Genomic DNA, 11,862 nt, shown 5'->3' with positions numbered 1-11,862 from the left:
AACCTTCCATTCCTTTTAACCTTCCACTGAGTAAAGCAAAGCAGTGAGCTCACTGCAAGGCTTCCATACCTTTTAACCTTCCCCTGAGCAAAGCAAAGCAGTGAGCTCACTGCAAACCTTCCATAGCTTTTAACCTTGCACTGAGCAAAGCAAAGCAGTGAGCTCACTGCAAACCTTCCATTCCTTTTAACCTTCCCCTGAGCAAAGCAAAGCAGTGAGCTCACTGCAAACTTTCCATACCTTTTAACCTTCCCCTGAGTAAAGCAAAGCAGTGAGCTCACTGCAAGGCTTCCATATCTTTTAACCTTCCACTGAGCAAAGCAAAGCAGTGAGCTCACTGCAAACCTTCCATACCTTTTAACCTTCCCCTGAGCAAAGCAAAGCAGTGAGCTCATTGCAAGGCTTCCATATCTTTTAACCTTCCACTGAGCAAAGCAAAGCAGTGAGCTCACTGCAAACCTTCCATACCTTTTAACCTTCCCCTGAGCAAAGCAAAGCAGTGAGCTCATTGCAAGGCTTCCATACCTTTTAACCTTCCACTGAGCAAAGCAAAGCAGTGAGCTCACTGCAAGCCTTCAATACCTTTTAACCTTTCACTGAGTAAAGCAAAGCAGTGAGCTCACTGCAAACCTTCCATTCCTTTTAACCTTCCACTGAGTAAAGCAAAGCAGTGAGCTCACTGCAAGGCTTCCATATCTTTTAACCTTCCACTGAGCAAAGCAAAGCAGTGAGCTCACTGCAAACCTTCCATTCCTTTTAACCTTGCACTGAGTAAAGCAAAGCAGTGAGCTCACTGCAAACCTTCCATTCCTTTTAACCTTGCACTGAGTAAAGCAAAGCAGTGAGCTCACTGCAAACCTTCCATTCCTTTTAACCTTCCCCTGAGCAAAGCAAAGCAGTGAGCTCACTGCAAACCTTCCATTCCTTTTAACCTTGCACTGAGTAAAGCAAAGCAGTGAGCTCACTGCAAGCCTTCCATACCTTTTAACCTTCCCCTGAGCAAAGCAAAGCAGTGAGCTCACTGCAAGGCTTCCATACCTTTTAACCTTCCCCTGAGCAAAGCAAAGCAGTGAGCTCACTGCAAACCTTCCATTCCTTTTAACCTTCCCCTGAGCAAAGCAAAGCAGTGAGCTCACTGCAAGCCTTCCATACCTTTTAACCTTCCACTGAGTGAAGCAAAGCAGTGAGCTCACTGCAAGCCTTCCATACCTTTTAACCTTCCACTGAGTAAAGCAAAGCAGTGAGCTCACTGCAAGGCTTTGCCCACTCCCACTCTTAGTGGAGCTTGTTAAGTGCTAGGGACCTGTAGCTACTCATGAGGGGGTCTGGCTGTGCACAAGGGGCATACTTCTCTCCTTTTATTTCCTAGAGACATGTGAAGTAATAGTTACAATCTCTCCTAAGGTAAACATTTCTCACCCCTTATAGAGCTGCACTCCACCAGAATGTAAACACTGCTCACACCCTGGAGAGCCACCACAGAGCAGTGTGTGTTGGTGTTTACAGCTTAATGCTGACATCTCTCTCTGTTTAGTGCCTTTCAAGCTCCAAGAAGGAGAGGTTCGCATCATCTCCTTAGAGCAATGCCAGTCCTACTTCGACATGAAAACCATCACCAGCAGGATGCTGTGTGCTGGCTACGAGTCTGGCACCGTGGACTCATGCATGGTAGGTGTCTCTGGGGAGCCAGTGGCAGCCAGGTCTGCTCTTAGTGAACCAGAGAACCGGAGTCTTCATTAGGGATAGCAGATGTCAGCTGCTAGAGGAACGACAAATTACACACATTAACCCAGCTTCCCTTCTTTTCCTTCTTTCTTCTCCTTCTTTTTCCATGTTTTTTTTCCCTTTCCCTTTCTTTTCTCTTTCCTTTTATTTTTTCTTTTCTTTTCCTTTCATTTTTTTCGTTTCACTTTTATTTTCTCTTTTCTTCTTTTGTTTTTCCTTTTCTTCTTTTTTTCCCCTCTTATTTCTTTTCTCTTTTCCTTTCCTATTTCTTTTTTCTTTACACTCTTTTCTTTTCTCTTTTTTATTCTTCTTATTCCCTCTTTTCTTCTTTTTTTCTCTTATTTCTTTTTCTTTTCTTTTCATTTCCTTTTTTTTCTTTTCACTTTTATTCTTCTTTTTTCCTCTTTTCTTTTTCTTTCATTTTCATTTTCCTTTTTTCTTTTCTTTTCACTCTTTTATCTCTTTTCTTCTTTTTTCTTTTTCTCTCTTCTCTTTTCTTTTTCTCTCTTCTTTTTCTTTTTCTCTCTTCTCTTTTTCTTTTTCCTTTCCTTTTTTTCCTTTTCTTTCATCTACTTTTCTATTCTATTCTTTCTCTTTTCTTTTGTTTTTTCCCTCTCCCCTTCCCATTTTTTCTTTCTTCTTCTTTCTTCATTGTTTTTTCTCCTTTGTTTTCTTCCTATTTTTCTCACTTTTTTTCTTCTTTCTTCCTTCTGCTTTCTTCATTTTTCTCCTTTCCTTCTTTTTTCTCTTCCTTTTTTCTTTTCTTTCTTGTTTTTCTTCTTCTTTTTACTTCTTTTCCCCCCACTTCTTTTTCTTTCTCCTTCTTCTTTCCTTCTTTTTTTTCTTTCATCTTTCTTCTTTTCTTCTTTTTTTTTTTCTTCTTTCTTTTCTTTCTTTTATTGGAGGTCTCTTCCAACCTGGTCGATCTTATGATTCTTCTTTCTTCTTTTTTCTTTCTCCTTATTTTCTTCTTCTTCTTTCCTTCTTTATTTTCCTTTCATCTTTGTTTTTTTCCTTTTTTCTTCTTCTGCTTCTTATTAATTATCATAATAGTTACAACAATGATGATGATGATGATATTGATGATGATTTTATTGTAATCAACTTCACTTTATGACAACCACAGAAACGTTTTGCTTGGCAAAGACTTTTAAGATGATAGAGCCCAAATAATCACTTAACTCTACCAAGCCTGGTGCTAAACCACATCCCTCAGCACCACATCACTGTGGCTTTTAAGCACCTCCAGGGATGGGGATTCAACCACCTCTCTGGGGTGCCTATTCCAGTGTTCAGTCAAGAAGTTTCTTCTAATAATGAAAAGCTGCCTGAAGGCTTTCAGGTGTATGTGCAGCAGTTAACTTGTAGACTGGTTTGGTTGTTCTGCTCTCTGTGAGCCATCTGCAGGCAATTCTTGGTGCAACTAAATATAAATCTGGGTATCTCTGTGCACTGTCACACAGCTGCAGGGGCTGAGAGCTTTCAGCATATGACTGCTGGCCATGTGCAGCCCCTCTAGCCTGCTCTTCCTTTCATGTTTCAGGGTGACAGTGGAGGCCCACTCGTGTGTGAGCAACCTGCAGGGCGCTGGACTCTGTTTGGTTTAACATCTTGGGGTTCTGTCTGCTTTTCCAAGGTTTTGGGACCTGGAGTTTACAGCAATGTGTCACATTTTATTGAGTGGATTGAAAGACAAATATACATCCACACCTTCCTGCTAAACTAACTCCAGATGGTAAGAATTGTGCTGACAGGCAACAGAGAGAGGGGGAAAAAAAAGGAATCAGCACTTCCAACAATGAAGATTTTGCAGTCCAGAAGGAGTTTCAAGCTCTGGTTGTGGAGCTCTGGAATATGCAGTTGTATGTTAATGGTAAACCCTCTGCTGGTGAATATACTTTTGAGGTAGAATGAGTAACCCTTTGGACTTTGCTTTTCACTGGGCTGTGCTGTTACTCCAAACACAGCCAAACAAAAGCTTCAAAGGAAGGAATCAGCCACTTGCTGCCTTTCAGCTCTTCAAATAAAGCAGTAGCCCAGACTAGGAAACCTTTTTTAGATAGCCTGTTTGAGCACTATTCAGTTAGCAGCACAGATGTTGTCACTCACTGGTTGGCATGAAGAATGGCACTGCCAGGACCTGTGCTTGCAGCAGCTGCACAGCTGGAGCCTGTGGGAGAGACTGAGGAGTTGGTACATCCCTGTGGCACAGGGCTCCAAAGGTGTGCAGCTATGTGCTGCTGCTGGGCCTGAGGCTTTCAGTCCCTCAGGATGGGTGGTAAGCTGCATGGGCATAAGCCTGTGCCAGCCTCACCCTACAGCTTGGTCCTCTGTGGGGTGACAGAGGGACCAGACCCATAACTATCCTCTGAGGCACCTGAGGCCAAAACCTGCTTGTTCTGGCTCTTTAGACAGTTTCTCCTTAATTTTCTGAAGCTTGCCAAGGTCTCAGTGCCCAGGAAACAGCCACAGGTTGACAACTCTGGTGTGGAGCAGCACATTTAGCTATGCCCCACTGGCTTCTCCCCCAGTTTGTGCAGTGCACTCAGCATGCAGCGAACACCTCCAGCCCTCTACAAACCAGACAGGGTTGGCAGTGCCGCTGCAGAAGTCTCCCCTCCTAGAGTCAGCTCCTTCAAGCATCTGGTGAAACAGGGGAAAGAATCATGGAATCAGTCAGGCAGGGTTGGAAGGGACCACAAGGAGCAGCCAGTTCCAACCCCCCCTCCATGGCCAGGGACACCCTACCCTAGAGCAGGCTGCTCACAGCCTCATCCAGCCTGGCCTCAAACACCTCCAAGGCTCAGGCTTCCACCACCTCCTTGGGCAACCCATTCCAGGCTCTCCCCACTCTCATAGTGAAGGATTTCTTCCTAACATCCAGTCTGACTCTCCCCACCTCCAGCTCTGCTCCACAAGGCTGATTTCAAGTGCACAAGGTGCAGTGTGCAACACTATCCCAGAAATGGCATTTTTTGGATGGGGCACTTCTAGGATCTTGCATTCAGAGTTTGGTTTTGCTTAGCAAGATTAAACAACTGGGAGAAAGAAAAAGGCAGAGATAAATTTGAATGAGAGAAGGCCTGGAGCCCAGATGCTGTTCAGTGACCTGTGTCAAGCACAGCCCCACAGCTCCATCAGGCTCAAAGGCTTGGCAGCCAGGTGGTGGAGTGCCAGAGCAGCAGGTAAGAGCCTTGACTCCGAGGCAGTCCGGTTGAAAAGAATGATCCTGGAGCTTGGCACCTCTTGAAGGTGCCAGAGGGCAGGAGTCTCACCCACCCTGCAGCTGACAGCTTTTGGGAAGGCAGAGCAGGAGCCTCAGGAAGCTGAGGAGTCCAGGCTGAGTCGCCCAGGGGAGCAGTGTGCTTCTGAGCCGTGTGCCCTCAGCGCTGCCCCTGGGAATGCAGCCTAGGGCATGAAATGCCCTCTCTGCTACCTCTGGCATGCCTCCACGACAGCATGGCAGGGCCTTGTCCATCCCCTGACTGCCACACGTGGAAACATGCATTAAAAGAGCTACCTAGTGGAGGTTTCAGGTACTTTAAATCATCCCACAGCAAATCTACCTAGCTCTGACTCTTGCTTTAGTGAAGGTTTACCTCTCAGTCCCACACCTCCTCCTCTAACATGCCCAGCATCAGGCAGCACCAATAATAAACACCCAATATTTATGTTATGGATTATGAAACTATTTAAGTGATTGCTGCAGCACTCATTTGTGCTCAGAAGGAAAACCCTCCTGGGCTTTGCTAGGGTTGGGGTTTTTAACTACCTATTGAGGATTTTGGATTTACTACAACACATAAATGCTCTACAGGAGAGAAAGCTGCTGTGACTGTATTGCACCAGTGCAAGCAGATGAAAGCTGAAGCCTCACCTGCTGAGAGCTGTGCCTGGAGGCAGGCAGGGCTGTTGGGAGAGGAAGAGCCCAGTCTGGCCTCTCTTCTCCAGCAGATGAAGTGGTTAGCAGCTTCGAGATCCCCAAGGCACTGGAGTGCACATCACCATTTCGTGTAGCCCTCAGCACTACTGAGTGACAATAGGTAGTGACACAGCTTCTCCAGCTGGGGCTGGCCTGCCCCCAGTCTCCAGGAAACGAAGCAGAGTCCTGCTTAAACACAGGGTCCTTCCCTTCTGAAGAGGCTACAGGCTGAGCCCCATGCCAAGCAGCTCCAGGAGGGAGCAGCTGTGTCTGTCCCTTCTGAAGAGGCTACAGGCTGAGCCCCATGCCAAGCAGCTCCAGGAGGGAGCAGCTGTGTCTGTCCCTTCTGAAGAGGCTACAGGCTGAGCCCCATGTCAAGCAGCTCCAGGAGGGAGCAGCTGTGTCTGTCCCTTCTGAAGGGACTACAGGCTGAGCCCCATGCCAAGCAGCTCCAGGAGGGAGCAGTTGTGTCTGTCCCTTCTGAAGAGGCTACAGGCTGAGCCCCATGTCAAGCAGCTCCAGGAGGGAGCAGTTGTGTCTGTCCCTTCTGAAGAGACTACAGGCTGAGCCCCATGTCACACAGCTCCAGGAGGGAGCAGTTGTGTCTGTCCCTTCTGAAGAGGCTACAGGCTGAGCCCCATGCCAAGCAGCTCCAGGAGGGAGCAGTTGTGTCTGTCCCTTCTGAAGAGACTACAGGCTGAGCCCCATGCCAAGCAGCTCCAGGAGGGAGCAGCTGTGTCTGTCCCTTCTGAAGAGACTACAGGCTGAGCCCCATGCCAAGCAGCTCCAGGAGGGAGCAGTTGTGTCTGTCCCTTCTGAAGAGGCTACAGGCTGAGCCCCATGCCAAGCAGCTCCAGGAGGGAGCAGCTGTGTCTGTCCCTTCTGAAGAGGCTACAGGCTGAGCCCCATGCCAAACAGCTCCAGGAGGGAGCAGTTGTGTCTGTCCCTTCTGAAGAGACTACAGGCTGAGCCCCATGCCAAGCAGCTCCAGGAGGGAGCAGCTGTGTCTGTCCCTTCTGAAGAGACTACAGGCTGAGCCCCATGCCAAGCAGCTCCAGGAGGGAGCAGCTGTGTCTTTCCCCTCCCTCACAGCCGTGTGGGACACAACATTCCATGTAAAGAGGAGATTTGTAGTTTTCTACCTGTATTTTTCTACTGCTCTTTTCTAAGGTGTGCAGGTGGCACAGGCACCCAGCCTGCTCCTGGCACCCAGCAAGCCTCCCCCCGTGTGCTGACACAGCAGCTAAAGGCACCAGCAGGCTGCTTCTCTTCCAAGTGCAGCCTCACTGTAAGGTAACCGTGGTTGGTTGTGGCTTCCACCCCAGCTGGAGCTCCATGTCACACAGCCAAGCAGATGTGTTTCTTTCTAGCTGTACTAATAAAAACATTTTCCAACTAACTCCTCTGTTGAAATCTGTTTTACAGTCTCCATATCTAGACACCTGCAATGCTCTCTCCAGTTTTGAGCTCCCCAGTTCAAGAGGGACAGGGACCTGCTGGGCAAAGTCCAGCTGAGAGCCACGAGTGTGACTGGGGGACTTGAGCATCTCCCCTGTGGAGACTGAGAGCCCTAAACAATTAACTAGACCATGGCACTAAGTGCCCCAGCCAGGCTTGGCTGCAACACAGCTACTCCACCACCTCCCTGGGCAGCCCATTCCAGTGCCAATCGCTCTCTCTGACAACTTCCTAACAACATCCAGCCTAGACCTGCCCTTAAGACTGTGTCCCTTTGCTGTCTGCCTGGCAGCAGAGCCCAACCCCACCTGGCTACAGCCTCCCTGCAGGCAGCTGCAGGCAGCAATGAGCTCTGCCCTGAGCCTCCTCTGCTGCAGGCTGCACACCCCCAGCTCCCTCAGCCTCTCCTCTCAGGGCTGTGCTCCAGGCCCCTCCCCAGCCTTGCTGCCCTTCTCTGGACACCTTCCAGCACCTCAACATCTCTCTGGAATTGAAGGGCCCAGAACTGGACACAGCACTCAAGGTGTGGCCTGAGCAGTGCTGAGCACAGGGGCAGAAGAACCTCCCTTGTCCTGCTGGCTACACTGCTCCTGAGCCAGCCCAGGATGCCATTGGCTCTGCTGCCCATCTGGGCACACTGCTGGTTCATCTTCATGTCCTGCCTGTATTGTTCATGTCCTTCCTGTACTGAGGGCTCCAGAGCTGGATGCAGTGCACCAGGTGAGGATCATCCTTTGACAGAAGGTGAAGACCATTTTAGTAACAAAAGAGAAGAGAATAGGTTTACATGCATTTGCCACTGCACACCTTAGAATCATAGAATCAACCAGGTTGGAAGAGACCTCCAAGATCATCCAGTCCAACCTAGCACCTCCCTGAGCAACCTGATCCAGTGTTCTACCACCCTCATGGTGCAGAACCTGCTCCTAAACACATCCTACAATGCTGAAATCAAAACAATAAAGCATGAAACCTAAAATAGTTCAAGTTTGCCTTTTCACTGCAGCCAAGAGTGCATCTATCCAGGACCACAACAACAACAGAGTAACATCACCAGAATAAGGCAGCAATACATAATTAGCCCCTCCCCTACTGCAAGTCAGCTGTGGGAACATTCTTAACACAGCCACCTTCAGAACTTGTCCATCAGCCTCTGCAGAGAGCAAGGGCAGGGCAGAGCAGCAGCAGAGCCAGGGCTGGTGGGAGCAGTGCTCTGAGCTGGTCCTCAGCTTTGTGCTGCTGCCAGCAGAGCTGAGGGGAAAAGAAAACAAACCCGAAGACATCCTGGGTTAAACATTCAGCTCCAACTGTGCCCCAGGTACAGAGCAGAACTGACTGTGATGCAGAACCACTCAGCAAAGGCTGGGGCTGGCTACCACCTGCTGCAGCCCTCTCAGCATCTTGGTGGCCTCCTCTGCACTGGCTCCAACACTTCCATGTCCTGCTTGTGCTGGGGGCTCCACAACTGCCCCCAAGACTGCAGGTGGGGTGTGAGGAGAGCAGAGCCAAGGGGCAGAATCCCCTCCCTTGCCCTGCACCCACACTGCTCTTGCTGCAGCCAGCACAGGGTTGTGTCTGGGCTGCACTCACACTGCAGGCTCCTGTTGAGCTTTGCATCAGCCCAGACCCCCAGGGCCTGTTCCTCAGGGCTGCTCTCAGCCATTCCCCACCGAGCCTGGAGTTGTGCTTGGAATTGAACTGACCCAAATGCAGGACCTTACACTTGGCCTTATTGAATGTCATAAGGTTGGCCTGGGCACACCTCTGCAGCCTGTCCAGGTCCCTCTGGATGGATCCCTGCCCTCTAGCAAGCTGGCAGTGCCACACAGCTTGGTGCCATCTGCAAACCTGCTGAGAGTGCACTGATTCCTCTGTCCATATCACTGACAACGATGTTAAACAGGAAGCACTGTCCTGAGGACCAGAAAGCTGGTCTAGGATTGCCTCTTTTTGTAGCAGAGGAAGGTGAGTGAGACATGGGATAGAAATGTCTGATCTGGGCCACTCTTCTCCTTCAGCCTCTGGCCAGCGCTGAGCCAATGCAAGGCCTGGGGAGCAACATGGACCACACAGGCTAAAGCAACTGCTGTATGCACACATTGCAGCAGCCTTCCACAAGCCAGGCAGGGACACTGCACCCCAGCCCTTCTGCTTGCAAGTGGTGAGCCCTAGGAGAGCTTAGGAATTTGGGATAGCAGTGCAAGGCAGCAGGTTGGCTTTACCTGAACTCGGGGGGGGGGGCCTGTGAATCCAGAGTCATGCAGCCTCCTGTCCATAACACCAGGAGGTAGTAAGCAATGCTTAATGCAGCTGCAACAAACACTGCTGTGTGAAAAAAGCCTACCCCAGCTGCTGAGATCTTGAACAACTTCAAACCAAACACACTTTTAAGGCAATGTGTGCATCATCTACCTTGGCTGAACAAAGCCACAGTGCAGCCTATATCAGCAGGTACTGCTCCTGGGTTTAGCATTCCAGCTTTGTGCAGCACATGAAAGCATCTTCTTCACATGGGCCAGGATTCAAACCTGCTTGGTGTGCCAGAGAGCAGCACTGCTGCTCTCTCCAGCAGCACACACAGAGGCTTTGGCACAGGATTTATTGCCACCAAAGGGGACTGTGCTGGGTTCCTTTATGAAGTCAGCAACGTGGGCTTTCCAGGATTTAAGCCATTTGTATTCCCAGACTCATCCTGAATGTCTGGTGAGGAGATGTCCTCTACCAGCTCATCTCTTGAGCAGGCCTGGAAAGGTGTTTTAGATGTTGGCAAGATGCTGGCAGTGCTTTCTTCCTCTGATACAACCCCTGGGGCTGAGCTGGAAGACCTTGAAGCAGCCTGGAGCTCCACTCTACAGTTCCCAGTGCAGTCATCTTTCCACCTCCTAATTGCTTCCCTCCTCTCCTCGGGGCTCAGGCTGTCAAGGTGCTTGGCTCTCAGCACTGGGGATGGAAACAATGTTCCCTGGAGACCTCGCAGCAGATACCTACAAAACAAACACAGCTTCAAGTAAGTGCTTCAGAAGTAGGCTCAAAAGTGCTACCAGCAACACTGAAGGCTGCCGAAGATAGGGGGGTGGGGAGGAAGAGAGGGAGGGAGGAAGGGAGAGGGGCAGAGAGGGAGGGAGGTAGAGGGGAAGAGAAGGAGGAAGGGAGGGAGAAAGGGAGGGAGAGAGTGGGAAGCAGGGAGGGAGGAAGAGAGGGGGAGGGAGGAAGAGAGGGGGAGGGGGAAGAGAGGGGGAGGGGGAAGAGAGGGGGAGGGGGAAGAGAGGGGGAGGGGGACGAGAGGGGGAGGGGGAAGAGGGGGGGAGGGAGGAAGAGAGGAAGGGAGGAAGAGAGGGAGGGAGGAAGAGAGGGAGGGAGGAAGAGAGGGAGAGGGAGGAAGAGAGGAAGGGAGGAAGAGAGGGAGGGAGGAAGAGAGGGAGGGAGGAAGAGAGGGAGGGAGGAAGAGAGGGAGGGAGGAAGAGAGGGAAGGAGAGAGGAAGAGAGAGAGGGAAGGAGGGAGGAAGAGAGAGAGGGAGGGAAGGAGGGAGGGAGGAAGAGAGGGAAGGAGGGAGGAAGAGAGAGAGGGAAGGAGGGAGGAAGAGAGAGAGGGAGGAAGAGAGGGAAGGAGGGAGGAAGAGAGAGAGGGAGGGAAGGAGGAAGAGAGAGAGGGAGGGAGGAAGAGAAGGAGGCAGGAAGGGAGGAAGAGAGGGAAGGAGGAAAGGAAGGAGGAAGGGAGGGAGGAAGGGAGAGAGAGGGAGAGAAGGACAGAGAAAGGGAGGAAGAGCAGGAGGGAGAGAAGGAAAAGAGAGAGGGAAGAGAGAGAAGGAGAGGAAGAGAGAGGAGGGAGAAGGGGAAGAAAGGGAGGGAGAAGGGGAAGAAAGGGAGGGAGAAGGTGAGATAGACCTCTATCCCAAGAGATTTGGAGCACCAGTGACTGAAAGCAAGGTCATTTGAAGAGGAGGCTGCAGTTGTGCCCCAGAAACACACCTGGGCAGCAGAGCAGCAGAGGTGGTGAGGAGGCAAACCAAGTAGAAGAGCGGATCTGCCATCTGCCTTGCCATCACCCGGCAAGCACTCGGAGAGCTGCGGGGGCTGCAGGCTGCCCCAAAGCCCAGGGTGAAGGCAAAGTACAGCAGGATGCTGCCGAGCACAACAGCTGCGTGGATCCGAGTCTGCAACTCAGCAAAGGGCAGAAATCAGACCCGGGCTGTGGAGAGAAAGACCTAAACCACCTCTGTGTGTGCAGCCAGGCATACACACTGCCCCCAGGGCCAGCTGCTGCCCGTGCCAGAGGGCAGCTCTGTGCACGGACACTCCTCACTTTACACAGTGGAGCCTTCCTCCCCCTCTCCACAGGCAACACAGCTCAGGATCAGGCCAGTCCCAGACCCAGGCTGGCTGCAGAGTGTACTCACCAGAGACTTGCACTCAATGAGAAGATGGAAGAGTATTGTGAAGAGGGCTGCTGTGTTGATAGGGTTTCCAAAGGACACAATGTCTATGTCTGAGCCACAGTAAGTCTGTAGAGGAGGACAGTGGTCAGCTTAAGACATTCTTTACACATAGCCCCAGCACACAAACCAGCCTGAAGACCTCCAGCTCCATACATAGTTGCATGCACACACAGTTCAGTTCAGTCCCAATCCCAACCCTGCTAACACACACTGGTGAGGAATTAAAACCACACAATGCATTTGATTCTCTACTTGCCTGAGGCTTCAGCATGCCTAAAGGTGATGAAGGCTGTGGATGTACTCTACCTGGAATTCAGCAAA

At 50.5% G+C, this 11,862-nt stretch overlaps 2 protein-coding genes across 8 annotated transcripts in view; one reads left to right on the top strand and one right to left on the bottom strand.

Moving 5' to 3' along the window:
• CORIN (corin, serine peptidase) overlaps positions 1-7,046 on the top strand; it is a 179,658-nt gene extending 172,612 nt beyond the window's left edge. For both annotated transcript variants that reach the window (XM_064149223.1, XM_064149224.1), the window contains 2 exons: positions 1,535-1,668; positions 3,269-7,046. In XM_064149223.1, the coding sequence (XP_064005293.1) occupies positions 1,535-1,668; positions 3,269-3,451 (317 nt within the window). In that variant the 3' untranslated portion in view covers positions 3,452-7,046. The remainder of the gene's footprint in view (positions 1-1,534; positions 1,669-3,268) is intronic.
• A 2,444-nt stretch (positions 7,047-9,490) lies between these two features.
• Positions 9,491-11,862, bottom strand: part of ATP10D (ATPase phospholipid transporting 10D (putative)) — a 43,742-nt gene continuing 41,370 nt past the window's right edge. For all 6 annotated transcript variants that reach the window (XM_064149217.1, XM_064149219.1, XM_064149218.1 and 3 more), the window contains 3 exons: positions 11,503-11,607; positions 11,075-11,259; positions 9,491-10,089 (listed from right to left, as the gene is read on the bottom strand). In XM_064149217.1, the coding sequence (XP_064005287.1) occupies positions 9,738-10,089; positions 11,075-11,259; positions 11,503-11,607 (642 nt within the window). In that variant the 3' untranslated portion in view covers positions 9,491-9,737. The remainder of the gene's footprint in view (positions 10,090-11,074; positions 11,260-11,502; positions 11,608-11,862) is intronic.

The sequence above is a fragment of the Pogoniulus pusillus genome, chromosome 9 (assembly GCF_015220805.1).
Source record: "Pogoniulus pusillus isolate bPogPus1 chromosome 9, bPogPus1.pri, whole genome shotgun sequence".
NCBI lineage: Eukaryota > Metazoa > Chordata > Aves > Piciformes > Lybiidae > Pogoniulus > Pogoniulus pusillus.
Note: the sequence above shows the minus strand (reverse complement) of the source record. Positions and strands in the feature narration are given on the sequence as shown.